Source organism: Trachurus japonicus, chromosome 3, assembly GCF_045865225.1.
Source record: "Trachurus japonicus isolate A0001 chromosome 3, Traja_1.0".
Lineage (NCBI taxonomy): Eukaryota > Metazoa > Chordata > Actinopteri > Carangiformes > Carangidae > Trachurus > Trachurus japonicus.
Genome location: NC_140909.1, coordinates 10,306,210 through 10,331,801, shown reverse-complemented (window position 1 = coordinate 10,331,801; position 25,592 = coordinate 10,306,210). Strand labels below are relative to the sequence as shown.

The 25,592-nt window shown below is 41.7% G+C and overlaps 2 protein-coding genes across 5 annotated transcripts; both read right to left on the bottom strand.

Annotated features, from left to right (window-relative positions):
- Positions 1–90: 90 nt before the first annotated feature.
- usp47 (ubiquitin specific peptidase 47) lies at positions 91–20,818 on the bottom strand. 3 transcript variants are annotated; one of them, XM_085760654.1, is made up of 29 exons: positions 20,558–20,818; positions 17,299–17,355; positions 15,671–15,865; positions 14,148–14,264; positions 13,864–14,017; positions 13,675–13,771; positions 13,440–13,585; positions 13,236–13,315; positions 11,754–11,903; positions 11,561–11,656; positions 11,307–11,459; positions 10,043–10,201; positions 8,688–8,819; positions 8,416–8,492; positions 8,121–8,176; positions 7,918–8,030; positions 7,692–7,793; positions 7,108–7,315; positions 6,823–6,938; positions 6,549–6,668; positions 5,108–6,002; positions 4,792–4,967; positions 4,616–4,696; positions 4,404–4,519; positions 4,113–4,231; positions 3,657–3,787; positions 3,490–3,537; positions 3,280–3,410; positions 91–1,830 (listed from the first exon to the last, which is right to left on the bottom strand). In XM_085760654.1, exons 1-29 carry the CDS (start codon positions 20,600–20,602, stop codon positions 1,656–1,658), a joined length of 4,245 nt encoding a protein of 1,414 aa, XP_085616780.1. In that variant the 5' UTR covers positions 20,603–20,818; the 3' UTR covers positions 91–1,655. The 3 variants fall into 3 exon arrangements, with proteins under 3 accessions (XP_085616780.1, XP_085616789.1, XP_085616796.1); XM_085760663.1 differs by lacking the exon at positions 17,299–17,355; XM_085760670.1 differs by lacking the exons at positions 15,671–15,865; positions 17,299–17,355; positions 20,558–20,818 and adding an exon at positions 14,396–14,576.
- Positions 20,819–23,924: 3,106 nt separating this feature from the next.
- On the bottom strand, positions 23,925–25,490 carry clec3a (C-type lectin domain family 3, member A). Of its 2 annotated transcripts, none has more exons than XM_085760681.1 (3): positions 25,205–25,490; positions 25,020–25,112; positions 23,925–24,424 (listed from the first exon to the last, which is right to left on the bottom strand). In XM_085760681.1, the coding sequence occupies exons 1-3, from the start codon at positions 25,488–25,490 to the stop codon at positions 24,027–24,029; spliced, it is 777 nt and encodes a 258-aa protein (XP_085616807.1). In that variant the 3' UTR covers positions 23,925–24,026. The 2 variants fall into 2 exon arrangements, with proteins under 2 accessions (XP_085616807.1, XP_085616816.1); XM_085760690.1 differs by having other exon boundaries at positions 23,939–24,424; positions 25,020–25,106.
- Positions 25,491–25,592: the final 102 nt, after the last annotated feature.

Here is a 25,592-nt window from a genome sequence, read left to right as displayed (position 1 = left end):
AGTCTTGAAAATAAGAAGCATACATGTCCTATAAATTAAACAAAGTTAAAATTAATCTGAGCAATTTTAATTTACAGTAACAGAAACCTGTTATGAAAAAATGCATTTTAATTCATTTCTAAAATCATCTTAAACTATTTTCACACAGGATTTTAAATCTCAAAGAAATAAACATCAACAACAAAAAGGAAAAAAAAAAAACTTCAGATATTGGCATTTCTACAGTGAATAGCTGGTGACAGCATCAGGAGCCCAGACGGGCCGGGATGCTGAGCTTCAGTCCTCAGAGCGGTTGCCCGGGCAGACTGAGGAGTCCAGCGGGCTCTCTGCACCCTCTGGTGTCCGTCTATCAAAGCAACAGCAGCAGCAGCAGCAGCAGCAGCAGCAGCAGCAGCAGCAGCAGCAGCAGCAGCAGCAGGTAGAAGCGCCAAAAACAACCTCACACTCTCTGTCAAAAACCCAGAGAGCATCCTCCCCCTCAGTACAACACCACACACACACACGTGGATGACACCAGAGATGTACACCCAAGTTCACATGGTGCAAAAAAACAACAACAAAAAAACAAAAAACAACAGAGACAGAAAAATCCACTTTTCTAACTTAAAGGTTAATACAGACCACAGATGTGAGCCTGGTGCCTCAGGAGACCTAACTGAATGATCCAAGTCTGGAGCAAAAATAATAATTTACAACAAACAAAAAACAAAACAAGGAGATTCTTAACATAGTCTACTTGGTTTTGTTTCATTGTACTTTGTATTTAAGGACCAATAGCCTATGTCTCACTAAATCTAGTGGAAGTGATGTAACAGAGGCAAAGCTCCTATAAAGCACGAAGAGCAGCAGTAAGGACGACCCATAACAACACGATACTCTGGCATTATAGGAGCATTAGAGGAGCAGAAACAACCTCCAGTTTACAAATTCTTAATTGTTGCTTTTTTCTTTTTCTTTTTTTTTCTTTTTTATTCATCAAATCGTGTGAGTGAACAACGCCTCAGTTCGTCAAAGTCACTGAGAGAGTGAGTTTTATCTCGCCGCAAGAGGTGAGACTGGGGAAGGCTGGATGAGTAGTTCTTGGTTGTATGTACTGTTAAAGGAAGGTGAGCGATGTAAGATAAGAATGATTTCTCTAGCAGAGCGGTGCTGGAAAAAAAAAAAAAAAGGTGTGAGCGTACGGACTTACAAGATGGTCACACTTGAATCGGAATCAACACTATGTCCAAAACAGGAAGAGGAACACGCAGGAGAGTGAAAGAGACTGATGTAGATAAGACGGGAGACTTAAATAGACGGGGATGGACGCCTTCCAGCCCAGTTTCACTGTCCTAACATCTCTCCATCCATCCATCTCTGCAGCTTTTTTACGTTCAATTGATTTTTCTATACAGTATTTGATTCTTTTCTGTATTGAATAGCTTTTGTACTTCCCTTTAAACTTTACAGTACAATACACTATAGTGCACAATAGGGTTTTCTGAGCCAGTCCTGGAGCTCAGAGTGGAGGGTGAGAGCACGTCTCACAGCGCTGCTTGATGTTCAAGTCACTATCAGGCCCGAGAGTGAGACTGAGACTGAGACCTGAAGCCTGGCTGCTATGCTACGCCACGCCAGCCAGATGATCCAAATACCCAGGAGTAGTTCTGCGCGCCTCAGTCCTGCCCCGGGTCCTTGGCGGGACCTCCGTCCAGGTAGATCTTGAGGGCTTTCTCCTTGCGCGGCGAGTAGCTGACGCGGTGTCCAGTCTTGAGCAGACGGCTGCTCTCCTTCTTCATCAGCTCGTTGCGCTCGTCGTCCGAGAGCTCCATGGGCTCCTCTGTACTGTCCCTGCACAGACAAGGTTGATCCACAGTCATTAATGGTTAACATTGTATACAGTATATGTAGTAGCGATATAAGAGCAGTGTACAGAGGCTCACTGTGGCCTTCAATGATGCTATGAGACTGATGCTTCGTGTCCCCAGATGGCACAGTGCAAGTCAGCTGCACTGCAAACTGTGGTGTTGGAGCTCTACTAAAACAGCTGATGGACAAATTCAAGTCTCGTTTGGACAAGTCCATGAATGCTATTATAAAGGCACTGATTAGCTCTAAGCAAAGCTGCTATCGGTATACATCTGGTCCTCATAAACACTGGCACAACAATCTCCATAAGAGCTTTTAAAATCGTTTAATTGTTTTACAGTTTTTTTTATGATTTTATTGTCTCATTGTTTTGTCTCTATGGACCTAATCTGTCTCTGAAATAAAGTGTACAGCTAAACGAATAAAGAGTAGTTTCACATCTTTTCAATATCATGGATCCAACAACTGGACCCCTCAACATAGAGGTAGTCACAACATTTATCAAGTTGCTAATTTAACTGAATATTTGTAACTGAGACTTGCATCTTTAAAAACAAAATATAATCAATAAATTCTTTAATATTTAAAAAGAGTTAGGGTTAAAAAACACTTATGTGCACACTTTGGCACTTCAGAGCACAACAACCTCAGTATTTAACGGGGAATTTTGCGAATCCTGTCGCTTTTCCACTGCTTTGCTAACCCTCGTCCTGGCCATGTGCATTTGTGTACAACAAGCCAGTGAGAAATCAATCAATAGAGCGGTAGATAACGTTATACATTATATACAATGTTACGACATGTATATTTGTGTAGTCTTATCTGTCATTAACAAGAGATTACGGGTTACGGGAGCTGGGACCCCGGGGCAGCGGCCTCGATATTGCAAGGTTGTTTTTCAGCCAAGAGACGCAGTAAGTGACATCTCTCTCGTAACAAGTTAAGCCATTTATTAAACCATCACAATTACTCCAAAGCTGTTTAATTAAGGTAAAAATGTAGCATAGTTAAGCTACAAATCCTGCATACCTCTTTAAAGCATCTACAAAGAACTTTCATTATGTGTTGATTTTAGCGACCCATGTGGACAAAAAATTCTGGAAAAATGTGTTTTGCCAGGTCTGAGTGCCGTAAGGTATAACGCTAGATTATATAGAAATAGCTGATCTTCCCGCCGATGGCCTCATTTGCTGCATATCCAGTTGGAAGTTTTTTGTAATTGCTTTAAGTTTCACATTGGCACATGCCTAAACCTAAAAATTTAACTTAAACACTACATGATAATCACAACCCAACACCATTAGGACATATTATAACCAAGACTACTTGACTAAAGTCCTGTGTGTCTGTCAAATGACATGGTCAACACACTGCTAAGACAGAAACATAAAATCTGTGTTTAGATGTGGACAGTGGTTATGAGGTTTGTACCTGTAGAAGACCACAGCTCCGTCGTCACAGATGTACAGAGGCCACACGTTAAGAGTTGACACCTTAGGGTTCCAGTCCAAGTCCTGATGAATCTCCAGCACAGAAATATCACAGGGAAACGTTCCTCTACCCTGCACACAGCAGACAGAGGGCTTAACAGTCAAGTAACTTCACATGAAAATGATGTGTGAGCTCATGGATTTCACATACCTTGGCAAACTCCAGGTTTTCAAGAGGAATGCTGCTCATTTCACTGAGCTGCAATAAGAATTACAAGTCACAAATTGAAATTTTCCCACAATTCATGAATAAATAGTAGAAACTGAACAGTGCATGAACTTATCCAACACACTGCATGTGTCAGGAGACAGACAAACCTTCTCCTTGAGTTCCTCTACACTGCTGCTCTCCAGAATCACTTCCTGAAACGGACCCAGTTTCATCGTAGCCGGGCTCCACCTCCGGGTCAGCACAGCCAGCTGTGACATGGACTTCATCTTCTCTGGTTCTGGAGAAACAGATAAGAGGAACGTGGATCGAGTTCCAGGGTAACTGTACCTTACGTCACCCGACACTGCAGCGGGCAATGGAAGAAGTCAAACGCACTTTGCTGCTCTCTGGGTACAATTTCCAGCTCGACATTTATCTGCTGGCATTTGCAGTTTCACCATTTGCAGAGTCTTTAGAGGCAATAGAGGATTTAACCCTCTTTAAACCACAGTAAAATGATCAATTTGAGAGATTTTATTGCAGCAAGTTAAAAATAGGCCATAGAAGCTTTTGGCAACACAGCTATATAAGCTTAAATTAAAATAAAATAGAGGGACTGTTACCATTGAGGACTTCCAGGAAGACTTCCCAGTTGGAGGAGATGCTGATGTCTTCCTCGTAGACATGGTAATCCAGAAACACTGTGCCTGGGTTCTTCCACGTCTTTTTCCTGAGACGAACCCTGAACACACAACGTATATTATACAATTTATACCTTTTTTTGTACCCACTTAACTAAGGATTTAGATTTTCTGATCAGTAGATCAGTAAGATATTTTTATGCCGATCTAAATTCTACGCGAAGGTGAATGTCTAGACGTTATGTTATGTAGCAATCATTTTTATCATGTTACCTGTCGATGCTGAGGTCGAGCTTGCACTGCTCTTTCAGCTGAGGGAGCAACTCCTCTTTTGACTGTCTGACAGTCATGCCCTTGGCAAACACCGTGTCCACCAGGAACTTGCATGGCTGAAAAAACAGAGACAACATCATGACGTGATAATTATCATTGTGGAGAAGTCGTGACAGTCTGTGAAACACTGTAATAATTTACTCAGTTCTTACCTCCGTTTCATTTACTAGCAGTTGATACACTTTTACTCTGTATTCACCCTTCTTCAGTGCTCTTCCTAGTCGGATGGTAATCTATGGGAAGTTAAGAGGTGAAAGTTTTAGTTCAGGTGGAAGCTCACTTTTTTTGGCAAACTATCACATAAGAAGTGCTAAATATTTATCCCGACCTTGTTGTCGTCAGAGAACGATGAGAGTGTTTCGTTGAGTCGTACGCTCTCAAACTCCTGGTTGTTGGCGTAAACTCGAAACACCTTGAACTGGGTGGAGGTCACTCCTACATAGGGCTCCAGGTTCTGTTTAAATGCTGCTAATGTTATTCTCTTATCCACATGCACTACTAAACCTGCAGTAGACCACAAGAAACAACAATTAGAAATCAACATTTTGGGAACAAAAATGAAGAAAAACATCCGACACACCCTCTCCATCTCTTTGACCGTCTCCACAGTCAATTACACACTACATCATAAACAGGAGTCGTACATTTCTGTGTATCCCACGAGGAGTCGTCCTGAGAACAGGGCTCTGCTCTGAAGTACAGGTACTGAGCCTCGGCCTTGCTCTTCCCATTGTCGTCGTACTCGCTGTCCGTCCCGGAGTCCTCCTCCGCAGTGTCCCACGTCTCTTTTTTGCCCTCGTGGGCTTTGGAGCGTCGGCTACTTGTGATGCTGTGCGAGTCCAGGCCGTTGGCCAGCTGTATGGGCCCGCTGTCCGCGTTGCACAGTGTGTCGCTACTGTGGCTGGAGCTGAGGATGTCGCTGTCCACCGAGCTGGTGCTGCGGTCATTGTTCACCTCAGAGTCCGAGCGCTCCTCGCAGGCAAAGTGGTTGTCGGGGTCGGAGGAGGCCCCGCCGCTGCTGCTGCCGGCCGTGGTCCTGATCCGGTTCTCCAACTCTCTGTTGTCCGCGGCGACGCAGAGCGAAGAGTTTGAGTCGGCCTCTTGCGTCGGGGACTCGATATGTTCAAAGTCACTGGCGTCAGAGCTTTTCTGGCTGTCGCTGGTGCTGGAGCCCTGCTGCTGCTGCTGCTGCTGCTGCTGCTGCTGCTGCTGCTGCTGCTGCTGCTGCTGCTGCTGCTGCTGCTGCTGCTGCTGCTGCTGCTGCTGCTGCTGCTGCAGCGACAGATTCTTTAATTTTTCTGTGCTTTCCTCAAGTATAGCTTCTACAGATTTCCTGTTACCCTTCGATCCGTCAAAGGGCACGTCAGTGTCACCTCCCGCTTTTTGGCAAAGAGTTCTGTTGGCCAAGGTACCAGGAGACTGTTCAGGCAGTAAGACCAAGAGTCGGATCGTATTCCCGTGGCGATCCAACAGTTTCCACAAGACTGAGTCAGTGAAAGCAACCTGATGATCAGTCGAGTCAGAGCTTTCTACGAACACCTGATAAAGAACACAAGACGACGAAACTGATTAAAAACAAAGCATTAATAGCGTTCGTAAGCTTGATGGTACTGTAAAATATATGACTGCTACATTTTTTAAACAAAACTGGCACAACACAATGGAAACTCACTGAATCACTAAAGAAAAAGAAAATTATTACATCACTTTGTGGCCTATGAATGTGAATTTCCCTATCTAACTGCTCTGGAGACTAACCCTCTACCCCACATTTTTGTTTTGTTTTTTCTGTATGACTGTTTTTTCTTTTCCTTTTTTCCTCTGTTGCTGTTTTCATTTTTGAATTTCTGTTGTTTGTTTATCTGTTTATTGAAGGGTCATATAATATTTAGCCTGTAACTCTCTCCAAATCGTAAGGTGGAAGTAGCAGGCGATGTTATATTACGTGTGAGGGAACTGCTATATTATATAAAAGTATCACTTTGGAATAGTTCCCCCTCAATTGCCTTGTCATGTATATGGTGAAAACTGTCAATTAATAAAACATGAACAAAAGAAAAGAAATGATAAAGAAAACGAATAGACCTTGTTGCTCCTGAAGAATCCCTCAGCTTTCAGTGTCTTGTTTGGGACGTAGAGGAGCCGAAGGTCATTGTAGCAGCGCTCCAGTACCACACGCATGGACTCTGCAGATAACCCTGTAGCCTGGGAAAGGAACACAAACATCAGCCTACAAGGTCTTATCTCACCTTATTTATTTTACACAGTTCTCTGTGTTTGCGTTCAAAGTTGGGGAGAAAAAGAAAACAGAGGTGACGAAGAAATAGACACAGTGAAGAAACTGAGTAGAGCAGGAAACCTGTGCAATAAGCTGTTTGAATTCAGTGATCGTCTGGTTCAAGTACGCCCGGACGCTGATTGGAGAAGCGATGGTCTCACTTTTCAGATCCACAACATGAACCTTCACCATCACCTCTGTGGACAGTCAGAAACACACCCACACAGGCAGAAAGGATTATTTTTAACAGACACATCCATCAGACTGGCAGTGTACATTATTCTTGTGATTATTTATTTTTAAATGGCCACCTCTGCAGCACTTAGTACAACACAACACTCAGTAGTATATCAGATGGCGACTGACCTCCAGGTTTGTAAGGCTGGAACACTTGCTCTGGCCGGCGCGTCTCCAGCAGCAAGTCGAACATGTACGAGGACTTGACTCCTCCCAGCAGGAGTCCCATCTGCGTGTCCTCCTCACCTTCATAGGAGCGCTCCAGGTACTCGTGGAACTCATCGTACTTGACCAAGCGACAACAGTCCAGAGGGACGACACCCTCCAGCTCCATCAGCTGAGGTACAGAACACACAAATTACCACAACAACAGTGATGCCAGGACCGCAATGCACTTTCTAAAAATAGACTTAGCCCCATAGCTGGGAATAGAGTAGGAATATTCAGCCTAATATTCTACACTGAAAACTCTCTCTCAACATTATTATTTCATTTGTTAATGTTACAATAACAATGGTTACATCATCATTGCATGGCATGACAAGTCCAAGCAAAAACCTTCCATTACAAGTCCCCTTAATAAAGACTTTAAGGACACTTCAACACTGAATAATTAATTACTACTTGCTGCCAATTGCAGACTTGATTGTGACTGACTTAATTATATGTTGTTGGAAAACCAGGTGGACAGGAAAAGCAGGAATCCAACAAACCTTGTAGGCCATCTCCGTCGCTTCTCTGAGAGTTTTGTCCTTGTGCACCTCCAGCTTGCTCTCCATCATCATCTTCACGGGATGCATGCAGAAGAGCTTGATCTGGAAGCAAGGAGCATAAGATTAAGAAAAGTTCATCTTGTATAGAAGCAAAAAGGTCATGTGTGAACTGATCCTGGTTCAGGAGCAGAGCAGCGGATCTGAATTGTGCCAAAGGAGCATGAACCTTGCAGGTATTGCGCTCAATCTCCCTCTGTCTCTTCTCCTGCTCTTCAGACTCTTTCTCCTTCTGAACCAAACTCTTAATGTGCTCCGGGAAGTCGTCAACGGCTAAATACTCTGCCACAGAAAGAGAGTATAGCAGTAAATCACATTACAGGACTAGAGCTCGATCTATTTTGAACTGATTTAACTGAATGGATTTCTTACTTGCGTTCCTTGAAGGATCTTTCAATCTATAAATCAGCATATATGCGTTTGTCGAGCTGTTGGGAGAAACAAAGTGTCTTGTTAGTGAATCTAGAAGAAGATAAATGGAGAATATTATTTTTTTACTCATAAAAAGTAGTTTCCTATTGAAGAATAAACAAGAACATAAATAAAAAAAGAATATAAATAACAGGTTTCAGTTGTTTTTTATTCTATTTTCTTAAACAATGTGCCGTAAGCAGGTGATGTGGGTCAACCTACTCAGTGTTAAAGACACAAATGAGAGACAACTGACCTTGCAAAGGCACTGGAATAATAGCCTCTGCTCCCTGAGGACCCCCCATACGTCTTCCTGATATCATCCTGGGTGATCTGCCCAACACAAATGCACAGAAAGATCTCACATTTCAACGTTCAGGAGTAAAATGTTAAAATGACATTTCGCTGAGATTAGGAAGAGAACAAACTGATGACGAGCACCGATACGGTCTGGTGAGTCACTCCGCCTGACATTTAAGTGCCGTACGAGGCCAAAAAAAAAGAGAAAGAGAACAGGCTGTGGCTGACCTTGCTCACGTGCTGATCGTTGAAGCTGTACCACTGGCCGTCACTGAAGGACTTGATGCAGGCGTAGTAGTGGCCACCCGCAGCGCTCCCAGAGTGGACCATGACAGAGAACAGCTCGAAGGTCAGCAGACTCTGAGGGGAAATCTTACTGTTACTAACATGATGCTGACAGTGGCAACGGAAACATCAGGCTCAAGATCTGCAGAGCTACTGAAACGTGAAATTATAGCAACACTGACTGGACAAATGTGGAGAGAGCATTCACTAAGAAAAAAAGGGGGGAAAAAACACAGTTGCCCCCAATTCCAATCCGCCCCCTAAAGACTCAAGCCCTGAACCCTCACTGACTAAAGTGACGTCAGCTCTAAGTGACAGAGTGTGAGAGTGTGTGAGGGTCCAGATGCTGTAAACATGAATGGAACAGCACTTACACACTCTCACCACACGTTACCTTGACAACAACATGTTTTTAACTCCGCCCTTGGACCGATACATTTACTGTAATTTCAATACGCACAAGGTGTGCGAGGGAGGCGGACTCAAAACAAAATGTTCCTGGATCAGATCTGATCAAATCATCATCAATAATCACAAACTGCACGTTAATATTGACAGTAAACTTCTTTTCTTTTTATGTAGGCTATTCCTTTTTTTTGGCTCCTGTCCATTAACAATAAAGAGACTGGCGGAGCTCTCTCTGTCCACGTGTGTTAATTTCTTTTTGTTTTAACACTTGCGTTCCGACTGCACCCCATGTGTTATGGTTTGACTTCACAACGCTATGAACTGTGGGTAATTCCCCTACCCAAAGTCAGCATCGGTGCTGACTTACGGTAAGGGGGCAGTAAGGGCTCATTCACTGACTCACTGACTTGATGATCTGACAACGGAACAGCCCTCACACACTCACAGACTTCCCGTGAACGCGCCTCTAAGTCAGTGAGTCCGTGAGGGGTCGGATTGGAATTGGGCCTTTGGCTTTGCGTTTTACATAACAGAACGACCATGACCCACAAAGTGTTGGCTAGGTCATCATCTGGAAAGTGCAGTACATATTATGAATGGAAGACGGACATCTCATGTAACAGGCATCACTTTACAGCTGTGTCTGCCGGCGGACAGTTGCTCGATAACATTTACAGGATGGAAACTAAAGATGGGAGACAACATATAGACAATGAGCCTCCAGATGAGCTCATGGCTGTATGGTACTGATCGCTTTCTCTGTACTTTGTCCCCTGCCTGTAGATTTGTTGTCGGCCAAATGCGTTTTCACATGCAGGTAATGAACCAAGGAGAGTGACAATCAACCAACAATCAGCAATATCTATACAGTGAGTGGTCAAGATGAGCACCTTTGGCTTCAGCACCCTCTCCGTGCTGCCGGTGCTGTCCAAGCAGATGCCCTCGTCCACACAGTCATCAGTGGAAAAATCATTGCTCATCTGGTCGCTGTGGCAACTTCCTTCATTCTCCGCTCCACTGTCGGTGCAGCTCTCCGTCTGAGGCGACTTCTACAGGAGGCCGATGTCAAAGAGAAAACAACAACAGACAGGGGTTTAATCTACAGAGGGATAATAATGTGATTCTTATCATATATATTCTGTGAGAGGCTTTTGGCGCTGGATACGTCACAAACTAAAGCTACGTATATCTTTTTCTACATGACAACATCCAAGTGTAACATATCAGGTGTTACCTTGATAAAACAAAAGGTCACTAAAAGATCCATTAATAGATTTGTACAGGGGTATTAAGTTTACTCATTATTAGATATTAGTATTGACAGGCTATTAATATTTATCCAGAGGTAACCTGAACCAGTGACATATTTCACTTTTACCAATCATGGTCAAGTAATCATGGTGAACAGATAGAGGGAATATACAGTATTTGGGTTAAACATTTTGGCAAACTGACCCATGGCCATAATCCCTATAGTCATAGCAATAGGTTCGTTACCTTTAATTGTCGGTGCAAGCTGTTTTTAGAACGGTGGAGAAGAGCCGCGAGCTGCTCAGAGCTACGCTACGGAGGCTCATGGTATTTCTTGGTTTCCCTCATCAAACTCATCAAATACACAATCCAACAACTCCAAAACGCTCTGGTGGACAAGTTGTGACCTGCACATTCACCACGCTATGAGATAATAACGAAACGTTACGAGACAAGAGTTGTTTTTGAGGCAAATGCAGAGACTGCTTACTGAAAAACTGCCCCCGACGGGCACGCACACCAGCTATTTAGCATGAATTCACCTTGAAAACAACTCCGTCTTTTAACGTTCTGTTATTATAGCGTGGTGAATGTGCAGTTCACAATTGTCCATGAGAGCGTTTTGGAGTTGTTGGATTGTGTATTTGATGAGTTTGATGAGGTAAACCAAGAAATCCCATTAGCCTCCGTAGCGTAACTCTGAGCAGCTCACGGCTCTGCTCCGCTGTTCTAAAAACAGCTTGCACCGACAATTGAAGGTAACAAACCTACTCCTAAAACTATAGGCATTATGGCAATGGGCCAATTTGCCAAAATGTTGAACTATCCCTTTAACCCAACCAACATTCATTAGTCTGACAATCTATTAATCTAATGTAAATCTGACAGGTGCCGTCATCTCACCTCATCTTCCACATCAATGAACGGACTCATGTCAAGCTCCTCGGGGAAAGTCATGCGGTCATTCAGTTTGATGCGATGCATAGTGGTGTAGTCGAAATCAAACCTCTTCAGCTGTAGTGTCAGCAGGTAGGGAAAGTGCAGAAACCTCAGGCCCTGTGCACGGAGGCAGTTTATCAGAGAGGATCAGGAGGGTCAGCAACAAAACACTGTATTCTCTGAACACGACTCCAACGTCACAATTTCAGTTTGCTCACCTTCCGGGCGTCACATTTCTTTTTGCAGCGTTCACAGAAGTATTGGTTGGGCCCATCCAGAGTTTCTGGTTGGATGAATGCCTGCAAAGCCTCCTCCTGTGGCGGAGAAATAAAAGTTTCAATAACATAGTATAAAAAAAAAAAGGGGAAAGGAAATGGTCGTGAAGCGAATGAGATGTAGAGAGAAACTCACCACACTGCCATAGGCCTGGCTGGCTCCGAAGGGTCTGATCACAAGAGGGATGTCCAGGTAAGTATCAATCCTCCAGCTCTCATAGCCGCACTCGAGGCAACGAACATAATCCTTCAGCTTCCCCTGGTACAGCTGGTTGATTAGGTCAGCCTGAGGACAGGAAGGCATGACAGTCAGGCCTCCTCAGCTATGTTTCCCTCCTAACAATACAGCTTTTGTTAGGGCTACAAGATTTTCTCTCCCTGATACCATTCCTCACTAAAGGAGGCACCGACGTAGACGCAGAGGAGTGTTTGATGGATTAAACAAGGATGAATTAAACAGATTATAATCAGCTTTGCCATTTTTAGATTCTTATCACTCGTGGGGTGCAACAATCAAAAATTTGGTCTGATGGAAGACAATGCCATGTGGTTATCATAATCAGAAGGGATTATCTGTTGTACGGTGGCTGTTTTAGGACATTTCACACTACGTTCGCTGGCTTTGATCAGTTGCAGCTGTATTCTGTCAGCTTCCGGTGTTGCCCTTTCAACCTTTATCACATTGCATTTAACATGTTAGGATCTCAGCTTCCAACAATCAATCTAATTAATGCAAAGTGTGGGAAATTTTAGATCTACCACCACATTCTCAATGGTGATTACTGGTCAGGGGAATGTGATTTACAAAAGCTTCTTGGGGAAGTTCATTGTGAATTTTGAGAACTGCTTTCGATTAATAACCAGTTGCATAACTCAGAGTCTTTTCAGTTTCACTTTCTTTTAGTGATTATGGGACATTTGCTTCCAAAACTTTCTAATTTTTCACGAAGTCCGTCTATCACCTGCACGGATGAAAGTAAATGGAAGTAATCAGTTTTAGCTTTTGCATGTGACTGTATATACACACAGTCAACACAGTAATGTGCCGTGTTAAGATATAAAGGGGATCTCCACTGATTTTAAACAAGTCACGGGGAGTGGTACACAGTCTGTGGAGCAGCTGCATAACAGCCTGAGGCTCAACAGAACAACTGTTTTCAAAGACTAGATGTAAACAAACAATTTATCTTGAGTCTAGACTGAATGTTGAAGGAACATTAACTCCTCATATGTCATCAAGAGTTGGGTAAAACAGTTATATTACAACTACTATGCCCACATTTCAAAATTTTTAAAATGCCACTTTTACAAGTAGACCTCCACAAACTAAACTAATCAATTGTTGTCGTCTGTTATTTCTGTTATTTTTACCAGGACCTCATGTGTACAGACCACATGGCTGTATATACGCACACTGGTCTGTGTGTTTGCAGTTTATAACGCACTCCTCAGATAAGAAACAGCTAACCCTGGGGCTTACTGGCCCATTTCACTTTTCCCACAGTAGGCCTTTTGTTTCCATTGTGGAGGGGGGGTGGGGGGCCTCAGTCTGGCTGCTGAGTTTTTCGTTGTCAGAAGTGTTGGAAAAAAAAACAAAAAACCTTTTGCTTTCTCCTACCTGCTCTGTCTGCTTCCACTTTTGCTCCAGGGCATCAAACATGACCCTGCACAGCTCCTGGATGTCATGCTGCTGCCAAGCTGGAAAGAAAAATACATGAAAAAGTGTCATTTTTTTGTGTACAAATGCAGAGGCACATGGTTTCTCCTTTCACAAACACGCAGACTGGCCATGTGAGTCTAGTCACAGGAGAGTTCTTCTCACCCTCGCTGCTGTCCCAGCCGAAGCTCCGTGTCACATCAGTGGTCTCGATCGCCCGTTTCTTACTAGTCTGCAGCAGGACGAACAGCCGTTGCAGCTGGTAGGGGATACTGGTGACGGGATCTTCCTCTGACTCCTCAAACTCCCAGCTGAAGGTCCGCAGATGTTACAAAAGAATTTTAGGCTTTGTGCGTCACAAATAAAACTTTACAAAGACTCTAGGAGCAAGGTTCCTTACTTGTAGAGTGCATTTCTGAACTCTGGCGTCATGAACAGAGTTTGTAGAAGACTGTTCAGGTAACAGGTCATAGCCTGGTTAACCAAGCCCACGTAACCTACAGCGGAGGTAAACAACAGGTAGTAAGAGGTCATCTGGGATCAAATAAATTAAGTGATGCCACATATTCAACAATAGACTGAAACATACCTGTCTCTGATTTGTTGAGGATGGACGAGTAGGAGTAAGATGGACTGCTGTAGTCGCCACTGCAGCCTGCAGTGCCGTCTCTCGGTAGGGGCCCGATAAACCGCTCCTGGGAGCTGTCATCTAGCCCACTGCTATCTGCTGTTCCTGACTCATCCTGCACACACAATAATAAACAATCTACAGTTTCCACAGCCGCTCTGCATTTAAATCTGTAGTAGATCAAAAACTCAAAAGTTTGTTTTTGATGTCAGTAAACTCCCTTTTCTTAATTCTGTGCCACTCACCGATGCGATCTGCGGCTGCTCTCCATCTTTGTCTGTCACCTGAAGGAAATTCCTCTTACCACCAGGCTCAAACCCAGAATCCGAGAGGGCCATGTCACTGTTATGGTCCAGTGGAGCCTGGAGGTGAGCAGAGTGAAACAACAATCGCATGAACAGACAGATTTTACACAGAGATCAACAATCCCTGGAAAATACCTAAAAAAAATTCAAAACAAGTCATGTACAAGAAACAAACCAGAAAAACTCACAAGAACTCTTAGATTCCTACTGAATTCATTCTCAGCAAACTCCTTGTACTGTCGCACACGAGGAAAGTAGCTTGAAATCAACATGTGAACAGCGCTACGTAGTTGTCTTTCTCCTGGACGAGCTGAGGACAAGCCAACAAAGTGCTGCAGTGGAAACATGCAGAGGCTTAATCCACTGACCTACTCAGTGAGATAACAACAGACACAGCACCTGGGCTTTGGCCTGGGTCAGCAGCGGGATTAGCCTGGGCTCATTTAAGAAAAGGGAGTAGTATGTACATACACAAACAGAGCAAACTCAGTCAATACGGGGAGAGCACACAGTGGGTGGGTTCATTTAATAGTTTACTTTGTGTGATACCATTCTTACACACTTTGTTTTCTTTTCCAGCAGAGAACAAAAGAATGGCAAAATGTGTTTTTCTACAGGAGCTGCTGGCCCCAACCGACTTTCTAACATATCTCCACCGCTATCAGGTTACCTGAGGTCATGATATGGTGACGACGCTACCACTCCCATGAAGATACTGCAGGGGCTACAGTGCAGCAGCTAACATAAACTTCTTACAAGTTGAAGAAGTGGACAGGTGAGGGACCATGGTTCTTACACCTGCTAAAATTCACCTAAAATAATTGTCTTAAATTTAATTACATCTAACAAAACCAGCTCTGTCGATGGAATCAGAGGGCAGGGCAACCAAGGCCCCTCAGCTCCAGAGCTAAAAGCTTAATGAAAAAGATATTGGTACAACCTCCTGTCCTGCCCTCCCTCAGGAAGCAGGCAGAGGAGACACGCCATGGTGCGCTAGGATTTTATAACAGACATATGACCAGGACCAATACTGACTGAAAATTCTTGGCTCGGGCTGTAAAAGAGCTTTTTCATTGAAAGCAGCTGCCACCTGTGGCTGGAAACGAGGTTAATGAGAGTGGAGAAATTAAACGAAAAGAGGAACATCGGAGCAGGCCGTAAATACAAAACAATAATCTGAAAGACACTAAACCACTCCATGTGGCTGATCTCTGCAAGTTCATCACTACCTGCACATTTCAGTCAGTTAATCAGTTTTTGATATATAAAATACTGATTAATGTAGTTTCAACGTGTCTGAACTGACACATCAACATGTTTTTAATCCAATACAAACCACCTCTACCACTTGTGACCTGAAATACAACTTTTACTTGGACTTGATGATCACAGACACAGACCATAACCATTAGTGTAATCGCAAACAAACAAACAAAAAAAATTGACTGAATTCATGTCCTAACCATGTCTGGTATGTTTCCCCAGGCGAGGTCAAAGGTGCCATTTACGTATCCTGCTTTGTGGGCAACATCTTCGTAAAGTCTGGAGAGGGTGGTGGAGGCCGGCAGGTTTAGGGTCAGCCTCTCATTGACCGTCTTTGCGCTGGTGGTGTCCTGGATTATGCACAGCACTCTGGGCTCCTCGGCTGCATTTTGTATCTAAAAAAAAAAAACAAGAACAGCACAAGATCAGCATGATGTACCCTATATTTTCTTCATTATCATTCTGTGTTTTGAGCACTGTTAATTCACCAAACCGTACCGGTAACACACCTGTGCCTATTTACTGGCACTGAATTTTGGTGTTAGAATATTTTTGCAGCTTTGCAGCAAATGTTGTTATCAGAAACACACCAGTAACAGAAACACACGAATCACACACCAAAAGAGAAATACCACTTCCCCTCATGCCTCAAAGCTGACACAAGCAACCTGTTAGTAGGCAATGTAGGCTACTTTTTTTTTTAAAGATACAGCAGAATATCCAACTGAATAGTGTAAAAAATTCCACTTTTTAAGTAGCTGACAACTGTTGATTATTTTATTTTAGAAAAATTCCTGTAAGTTTGCAAAAAATACAGATTCTATCCCTCACAATGAAATCTGGAAAACCAGGTGCATGAACCCAAAAAACTAGACTTTTAAAAAATGAAAAGCAGATAGGCTATGTCATGAATAAAAAGATAGCTCTCATAAACATATTAACATGTAAACCTACCACCATGTAACTTTACATTTTACATTTACACCAATGACTTATTGTTTTCATCAATGGACAAATCGTTTTTTCATCCCATATGAAACTGATAGTAATAAAACATAAATTGATGTGGTGGTGGTGAGTTGCAGTAGCTCATCTCTAATAATAAAAGTCTTGCAAAAGCAGCTTATTTTTGTTTTCTGTCATTGTGGTGCGGTCACTGCAGTTGACTGAATAATACATGACTGGGAGTTACAGTATGTCAGTCAGTAAAACATCAACGAGAAACCTCCCACACATGACGACTGGGACGAGCCCATTGGCTGGGCAGCTGCTGATCTTTAGTTACCATCTCACAATCAATCAATCATGCCGCAATTGTTGTGATGCCATGCAATCGATGACTCACGCTCCATTTAACTGTTACACACAATGGAAAATATTTTGCAGGTAGAACAGGAGTTTCAAGAGGCAGCAAGTCCTGATGTTGTCTCAGCAGTCACTGTACTTTGTTTCCTTGTTAGTATACTGTAGTACTGGTACTTGCTCTACCTGCTCAGGCTCAAATGATTTGCAGATTCGATGCAATTATTCAAAATGTTAAAAACAGGCAGAAAAACGTACATTGGTGTAATGGATTATTTAACTCTATATGTTAAATAAATCATTCATTTTGCTACATTTATAGCACAACTTCTAGCATGTCATTACCAGCCAAAGCATTTACATATGGTCATTATTTAACTGCACATATCTTACATTAGATAATGGCAGGACTTTGAAGCTGCCTCTTATTTGATCTTAATCAATTGCCTGCGCTGCCTCATGCATCTAATCTTACACCATGCTTAATTGCGAGCACCATCGCCCACACCACCACACACGTGTCTACCTGAGAAATCCTCTTCATCTCATCAAAAATACTTTGTCTGCAACTCCAAAACACACCCTGATAATATGTGGAGATAGGTGTAGTTAAAAAAAACACACACACACACACACACACATAGACATCAAGGAAAAAGAGTTGTAAAACAGGCAGTAGCCACTCTGAGGCTTAATGAAGCCAACATGAAGGCCTTCTACAGTCTGCCCGGCAGCTCAACTTCTTTCCTGGTGACAGGGTGATAATTACAGGAATAAATTCATGTTATTCCCATTCTTCCAACCTCTTTGAGCGGTTTGTGATCTTGGCAAAATGTAACTGACAGGTCCTATAAAGAAGCTGCAGCTGACACCACACAAGTGTATTATGAGATTAAAGGTTATTTTTACCGTGGATATAATCACAAGGTGCTGACATGAAGCCACATGTACCGTAAAGCACAGACAGTATTTCTTTAATGATGTAACTAAGTGTAATTATTAAGAATGTTCCAACTCCAATTTTCCTTCCCACTTCTGATCCCACTACCTGAACTTTGCAAACCAGTCAATACCAAGTACCAATTGAATGGTCTTGGAAAACGGGCTGGTCGGTCTATGCGCCTAATTGTTATAGAAATACACACTGCTAATGTTACGTAGGCTATTCTAAAAATTTTAATTAGTATATTCTTAAATCATGGCCCAAGAAAATAAATTGGCTTCTTCAAATTCCTGATTGGATCGTAGCCTGACGGCAAAAGTGAAAGAGCTGTGAGGACAACAAAGGAGGCTTTATGTGTAAAATGTAAAATGTCAACTTTGGCTTTTGCTACAAGAAAGAAGTCTTGATAAAGTCAAACACAAAAAAGGTGGAACAATCCACCGTGTCAGCTTTTGGCGATTATGTTTATAGCAAAGCACTAAATTGGGAAACATCAGTGGTGGCAACAAATTCCATTTTAACTGTGGGGACAAACATCACATGCTGACTGCCTGTTTGTTTTTAGCTTGGCATGAGTTGTACGACCAAAACAGACCAATATGCGACACCTTTGAAAGTGAAAGTACTTATCTTCTTTAAATTATTCATGCATAATGCTATGTGTATTTTTTGCATGTGCCGAATAATAGCAGCAAGTCACAACCCAGGCCCTAAGGAATTGAACAATCTCACAGAAGAACATGTGGTGTAAAACAATAATAACCTATGTTATATATATAGGGAATATGATCATTGTCGATACATAGGGTTTAATGTTGCAGCTTTGTATGTTGTAGTAGATGGAAACAGTTTTTCATAAGTCATATGTTGAAATATAATTGTATTGAGATCAAACAGGAAATTAATCTAAGGCAAAACAGGTTAATTATTGAAGCAATTCACTGATCACACCCTTCCTTCTCTTTAGCATTCATACACTGTATGTTTCAAGTGTTTAATGTATGATGCAAATGTCAAATATAATATGAATTTATTTCCTCCTGATAGGTGTGAGTCATATGCCTTTTAAACAAGGCCTTTTAAAGCCATGTTTAACTAGACGCATTGTTAACGTGTGTAAATAAAAAGGACACACAATCACTTTGTGCAAGCATATTGAATGTGTGCAGCAATGTATCATAAAATCCAATTTCCCACAAGCCCTTAAAATCACAGTGACGTCCCATGTCTGACGTGTGACTTTGCAGCTGACGTAAATGCAGACAAAAGTGCCACAAATACACCCATAATCACATATCGCTACTCCAGGTAAATCTATAACATGACTATAAAAATATTAGGGTATAGGCATGAATGTAAAATAACATGAGAATGCTTGTCATGTTATCATAATAATAACCCTGTGGGATGTGTGTATGTTAAAATCACAATTAAACAGTATCGACCAAATGGCATCTGGTAACCACTGACAGTGCATAGAGTCGATTTATATTCTACCTTATGTGCAAACCTTTTTAACACAACACTATAACTTTACTATCGCAGAGCAAGATAATATTGTTTTATTGTGTAGCATAGTGCACGTTAACGTTAGCAAACTACCATGGCAGGACAAACGAGCAAAGCTACGAGTAACCTCTCACCGTGGTTAACGCTACAGTCTATGGGTTAACGAAGGATACTGACATTTGAAATGGTAAATATACATAATATATATGATATGAGGAGCATTAACGTATCAAACAGTAACATTAACGCGATGTCTCACACAGTCACCTGCATCTACAGTACGTGAACAGCGGTAGCTTTAGCTTTAGCATTAGCTGACGAAATTGACAAGCTAGCGTTTAGGTTTTACAGTGGAGCTACAAGTCCCATTCAAAACAAGCTGAACAACACAAGACAGAGACAAAATAGACACAGATTCACATGATTCCGACAATGAAATTATTTTGGTAATGGTGAACATTGGGTACAGTGCCTCATGCTACATATTAGAGCTATGGAAGCACTGGTACAAATGCCCTTTTAATGGTGAACTCTTAGTCTTTTACTGAGTTATTTTTGTTTTCGTGTGTGTGTGTGTTTTTGTTTCTGTTAAATGTTTGTCTTGTGCGTTTTTATATATGGACATTGAGTCTGGAATAAAGTGTATCTTTATCATTATCATCATCATCATCATTATCAAAGTATGTAGCCTATGTAACGTTAAAAGTAGCGTTAGGGTTCAACGGTGTTTCTGCGATGCCAGTCATGTCATCTGTGTGGCTATTTATTTTTGGTTCAGTAAGTTCATAAACATTTTAATTAGCTGGAGTTGTTGCCATTAATCAGACTTAAAAAAAAAAAAAAAAAGAGAAGGAAAAAAGAAGCTAACGATAGTAGCTTAGCCAAAGCCGACAAGCTAAATGTTACTTTCAAGTTACCTCACTAATGTTGTTGACAACTGTCGTCTTTAGGTGGTTGTATAACATAGTGTCAGTCAGCCACGGTATTTATAAAGCTCTTGTATTTTTGATTACCAGAAAGTAAAAATTAGATGGCTGGATAACTTAATGATAAATAAGCTATATAAATAGCTTTAGCTACCAATATAAACTCACTTTGTCTACTGGCTGCAGCTAGCGCTAGTTAGCCGTGTCATGTTAGGCCCATAGAAGTCATGTTGAGCTAACTGTTAGCAGCAGAGTTAGCCTATAAATGATACACAAAGATCACAAACTCGCCAAGTGGTGCAAAAGTTTTTGCCATAATGAATTTAAATGATGTGCGAGAGGGTGACAGCTGACGGCCAGAGAGGCTGATTTCTCCGACCTGGGCTGGGTCCGTGTAACAACCTCACCTCTTTGGGTACGAACTGGTTCTCCTCGCTAGGCACCATTTCCATTTGTGCGACAGTTTAGACAAGCATCTATCCGGGGCAGGGATGTCAGCGAAAAAACTTTGCAACGGTACACACAAACATGGTGCGTGTGTCCTGTTTGTAGGAAGTTTGGATGCTTGGATCACAAAATTAAACTTGTCAAAACTTGTAGGCTTGTTTTTTAAAAAAAAAAAGCGGTCTCGATAACACTGCCCAAGCACAAAGTGTCCTGCTGTAAACGGAGAAAAATGGCCGGTGTTTTTACTCCGCGAGACTTCACGCACGGAGCTGTGGCGTCACATTCCATCCAGACAAGCGTGCGTGATGTGTGCGGACCTTTTTACAGTCTATGGTGCGGACAGGATGACGTCGGTAAGTGTCTGTGCTTTTCGGATTGTTGTTGTGTTTCTTTTTTCTTTTTTTTTTTAAAGGAGGGAGATAATAGAAACCAGGGCCGACCCAAGCCTCCACGGGGCCCTAACCAAATTAACTTTTTTATTATGTCTTTCTTTTTTCTTTTTTTTTTTGGAGGGGGGGTCTATTTGTGCCAATAAAACTGATTGTTGATTATTTACACGGTTATTTCATTTTTATAATTATTAATCTGTCATTAGGAATCATCATCCTAGCCTGGCATGTTTTACCCATCTATGGTTGTTAATCATGAAACTGTACCAAATGCAGGTTGATTAATGTGATACTGAATATCATGTAAGTGTAGTAAGAGTAATAAAATAAACCAATAGACAATGCATTTGCTGTAAACATGTCATCTGCTATTTTATTTTTGGTTATAAATAAACTGCACCAGCAAAGTGCAACAACAATTTTAAGTCAAACAACAAGGCAAGGCAAGGCAAGGCAAGGCAATTTTATTTGTATAGCCCGTTTTTACAAACAGTTTGTCTCAAAGGGCTTTACATGGCATCGTAACAACATCCTCTGTCCTTAGACCCTCACATCGACTGAGGAAAAACTCCATGGAAACCCAACAACAACAATTAGGTTTTTTTTTTTTAATTACACAGAATTTCTTGTGGGATCAAGAGAAGTCATGCACTACAGCTTTGGGGCCCCCCTAGTGGTCACTGGGCCTTGAGCAGGTGTTTAGTTTTGCTTTGCCTTGAGCCGGCTCTGAAACACCCAAAAAACCATGTTACTGTAATGGGAGCGACACCGGTCAGCCTGAGACTCACCTCAGTAATGCTTTCAATTCCACAATGCACCGCTTTCAATCCCATCACAGCAATTATGATTGATTAAATTCAAGGAAGTGCTCAGCATGATTTTATAATGAGTAATAGGCAAACAGAAATTCACATGGAACTATTTTTGTATGTGAATGGTAGAAAGGGACTCAGAGCCTGCCCTGCAGTAAGACAACTCAGATACACTGCAGAAGATGGTATTAATTAGCCTATAGACTCTATGGAGCCTGCAGCTGCTCGAGGGCCACAGATTTTATGGGCCCCACCTTATAACCTGTTCCAGGAGCCCCAGAATTGAATTGTAGTTTTACAATCTATCAAATTGAGCATGGAGCATAATCAAATCACTCAATTTTCTCTGGCCATCAGAGTTATACTGTACACAGAGGACAGAGAGGGAAGGAGTGGATATAACAAGCCAGCAGGTTGTTGTGGCTGTAGCCATACTACAGATAGTTTAGGTCTTTATTTCATATTTAGACAAAGAGAGACTCAACAGTTCAAACTCAAAACGGGGCATCTTCACCTCTAATATTAGGAGATGCCCTGATCTGTAATTTAACTTCATGTCTACCATTATTAGCAGTGGGTGACAATGAGTAGCTGCAGTTAGCATCTCTCTGACAGGGGGCAGAGATGCAGAAATAAGTGGACTTGTGTTGCAGCATCAACTCAGAGCAAACAGTTAAAATGCATATAAACCGTAAACTGTTTTCTTGTCTGTAACAACATCTATTGCACGTCTGTCCGTCCTGGGTGAGGGATCCCTCCTCTGTTGCTCACCCTGAGGTTTCTCCGACTTTTCCCTGTTAAAAGGGTTTCCATGGAGTTTTTCCTCAGTCGATGTGAGGGTCATAAGGACAGAGGATGTTGTTACGATGCCATGTAAAGCCCTTTGAGACAAACTGTTTGTAAAAACGGGCTATACAAATAAAATTGCCTTGCCTTGCCTTGCCATATTTCACATTGTCACGTCAGAGCAGAAAGGGTCACAGTTTGATAACAAACCTATTCTGTATGTTTGCATGTTCTTTTTCTGTTTGTTCAGGGTTTTTTTTTTAGTGATCTGGGTTTCCTCCCACATTCCAGAGACAAGTCAATTTTACTGACTCTAAACTCTATTAGAGTTGCATATAGTTTCAGTTTCACTGTAAACCCCTATAAGTGCAGGGACAAAGTTTTGTACCTCTTTGTTTGTTAACCTTCAATATTTCAGCATGGAATTTTTACCAAATGTAATATTACAGAGCCTCCTCACTTTGTTGTAGCTAAATGTTTCAATATTTTTTAAGTCAATGAATCTCAAAATTAATTTGAAAACACAACGAGGGTCCCTTAAAAGATTACATAATAGCTCCTTTACTTTTGTGTAAATTACTCCTCAAAGTTAGTTGAAAATGTTTAATAAGAGAAGTAAAAACTCTTCCCATTATTTCCATGTGGCTGCTGAGTAAATCACTCCATCTGTATTTGCCCATTGAGCTAATTCAATGTAAAATTACATACAGTAGCATCTGAACTCGAGGTGGAGAAGTAGTCATGAAATGTTGAGAAGTGTACAGACAAAAATAAATAGTTTTAACGAAATGAAACACCAGATTACATCTTTGTTTATTTCTGTGTAGTTTCAGTAACACTTTACAATAAGGGTCCCTTAATTAACGTTAGTTAGTACATTATTAAGCATTAATATATAAACTAATGTGTTAATTAATGCTGAGTAATGCATACATAATGATAACTAATTACATTATTCAACTTTTAAATGTATTAACTAACTTTGAGTAGTAAACATGAATTAACTGCTTAGGAGACTACATTAATTAATGTGTTTCCTAATCCTAAGTAATACATAATAATGATTGTTAATATATCTGTAAACAGTTAATTAATGCTTACTGTAATAATGTACTAACGTTAATTAAGGGACCCTTATTGTAAAGTGTTACCGTAGTTTCATCCAAAATATCTTATTTCTCATGCTACTCAGTCATCACCTGAGTCTTTGGTGAGCACGACATATAGCCAGTTACTACTTTGTGTATAAAGGCTAATTCTTGAGTTAATCATTATAGAGACAAAAGAGATTCTATAATCACATATCAATCATGTTTCCACTATGAATTGCCACAAATTTGACAACACGGCTTTGCACAATTTTTAATTAATGACCCGCATAAATGATCATCAGGATGTCAACAACAACAACAACAACAACAACAACAACAACAACACTGCCTCTAAGGAATGACATATTCACAGATGTACTTCTTGAGGCTGCGACACACCTCATCGTACCACTTTCCCTGTGCAGCCACTGAAAGGGCAACACAGCTCTCCCTCTTCGTTCCTGTGGGCTGCTTCTTGGAGCGGTCCCAGTTGAAGAAGCTGACTGGCAGGCTGTTGACATCAACATACTGGCCCTCTTTCACTATGTCCGCCACACCGATCCAGAAGTCCTTGGATCCTTGGGCGCTCCTCTTTGCATACTCGTTCAGTTCACTGTTCTCAATCGTGTCCCTTGGCGTTGCGAGAGTTCCCCCTTGTGCAATGCAGTCCTCATTTGCTTCGTGGTAATGTTTGGGTTCCTCAATTGTCAGATAACACTTCCTATGAGCTTTGATGCCACGGAGACAGACTGAAAACACAAGAGTATTTACCTAATGAGTAACTTTAAAGTAACTATAAGGTACTGAAAGAGCTAAAAAATATTTTTGCAATATCTTATTTCTGCTGTGATAATGCAGCAGTTATTACAGCCATAACAACAACAAAGATAGATAGATTTATAGCATTTTTATATGAAAAACCACAAGACAAATGAAAAATATAAGAAAATGACACAAAATTAATTATAAAAATATATATATAAAAATTTAGGTGGTCTTACATTCCTTATAAATTCTTTCTTACATTATTTCCTTTGTGTGATCCAACCTTTTTCTCTACAATAGCAGATGTGAGTGCTGCTGCCTCCTGCTGGTAAGTCTTCACACTGACTGTTTCAAAATTCTGATTATGAAGTTACCAATTATGTGTCACACTCTTGCATAACAGCTCAGTGGCATGAATTACAGGCAACATCTTAAGACATTTACAATACAAATATGTTAACTTTTTAAACTCTGATTTACTTGTTTTTCAAATAGAACATTGAATGCAATGATTATGATTAATCTATCTGCTGTCTTCTGTTCTTTCTGTCTTCTAGCTTTATTTAGTGAGAGCAGTACCTGTCTGCAAAGCCTGCATCTCTTTCAGTGAATTCACCTCCTGCCACAACCTCTCAAGCTGGGACCTCACATCATCTCCGTCTGCAGCTGCACCTCGACAAAAGAACCGAAAAGAAAGAAACAGGTCAGAGGAGCATCGGCGCAGAGCATGTAACTGCTGAGCTGTACGTGATGTGTACAGTTACCTGCGGACTGTCGAGATGACACTGCCTTTCTGGTGCGCGATGGGCGGCTGGAGCTGAAGTGGAGCTGAAGGGAGAAGCAAAGGACGAGGAAGACGGGGAGGGCCAGACGTGCCATGTCTGAGGGCCAGTGGATCCTACGGGACAGGACACAGTGGCACAACTTATACTGCTGTGAAAGGAGCCAAAAACACTGCAGGCAGCTCAATATATATACTGGCCCTCTGTATGCCTTTTCGGCATACTCTCCCTGCATTGGCTCCAGCTCTGTTTGTTTTTGTCCAAACATCAGGAGGAGGCGAGGGAGGTATAAGGGTGGAGTGGCAAATAATGATTTCCTTGTGTCTGGCTTTTGATAAATATTTGCTTGGGACAAGGTGCACTAAGCAGT

What these genes read in the sequence shown, in the direction of transcription:
- clec3a (XM_085760681.1), bottom strand. Translation starts at nt 25,490, where the DNA reads ATGTTTGGACAAAAACAAACAGAGCTGGAGCCAATGCAGGGAGAGTAT. An exon ending in GTCATCTCGACAGTCCGCAG is followed by an intron (nt 25,113 to 25,204) that starts GTAACTGTACAC and finishes TCTTTTGTCGAG; the next exon opens with GTGCAGCTGCAGACGGAGAT. An exon ending in GATGCAGGCTTTGCAGACAG is followed by an intron (nt 24,425 to 25,019) that starts GTACTGCTCTCA and finishes TTGTGTTTTCAG; the next exon opens with TCTGTCTCCGTGGCATCAAA.
- usp47 (XM_085760654.1), bottom strand. Translation starts at nt 20,602, where the DNA reads ATGGAAATGGTGCCTAGCGAGGAGAACCAGTTCGTACCCAAAGAG. An exon ending in GCCAGGCCTATGGCAGTGTG is followed by an intron (nt 11,657 to 11,753) that starts GTGAGTTTCTCT and finishes TCTCCGCCACAG; the next exon opens with GAGGAGGCTTTGCAGGCATT. An exon ending in TTGAGCGCAATACCTGCAAG is followed by an intron (nt 7,794 to 7,917) that starts GTTCATGCTCCT and finishes CCTTGCTTCCAG; the next exon opens with ATCAAGCTCTTCTGCATGCA.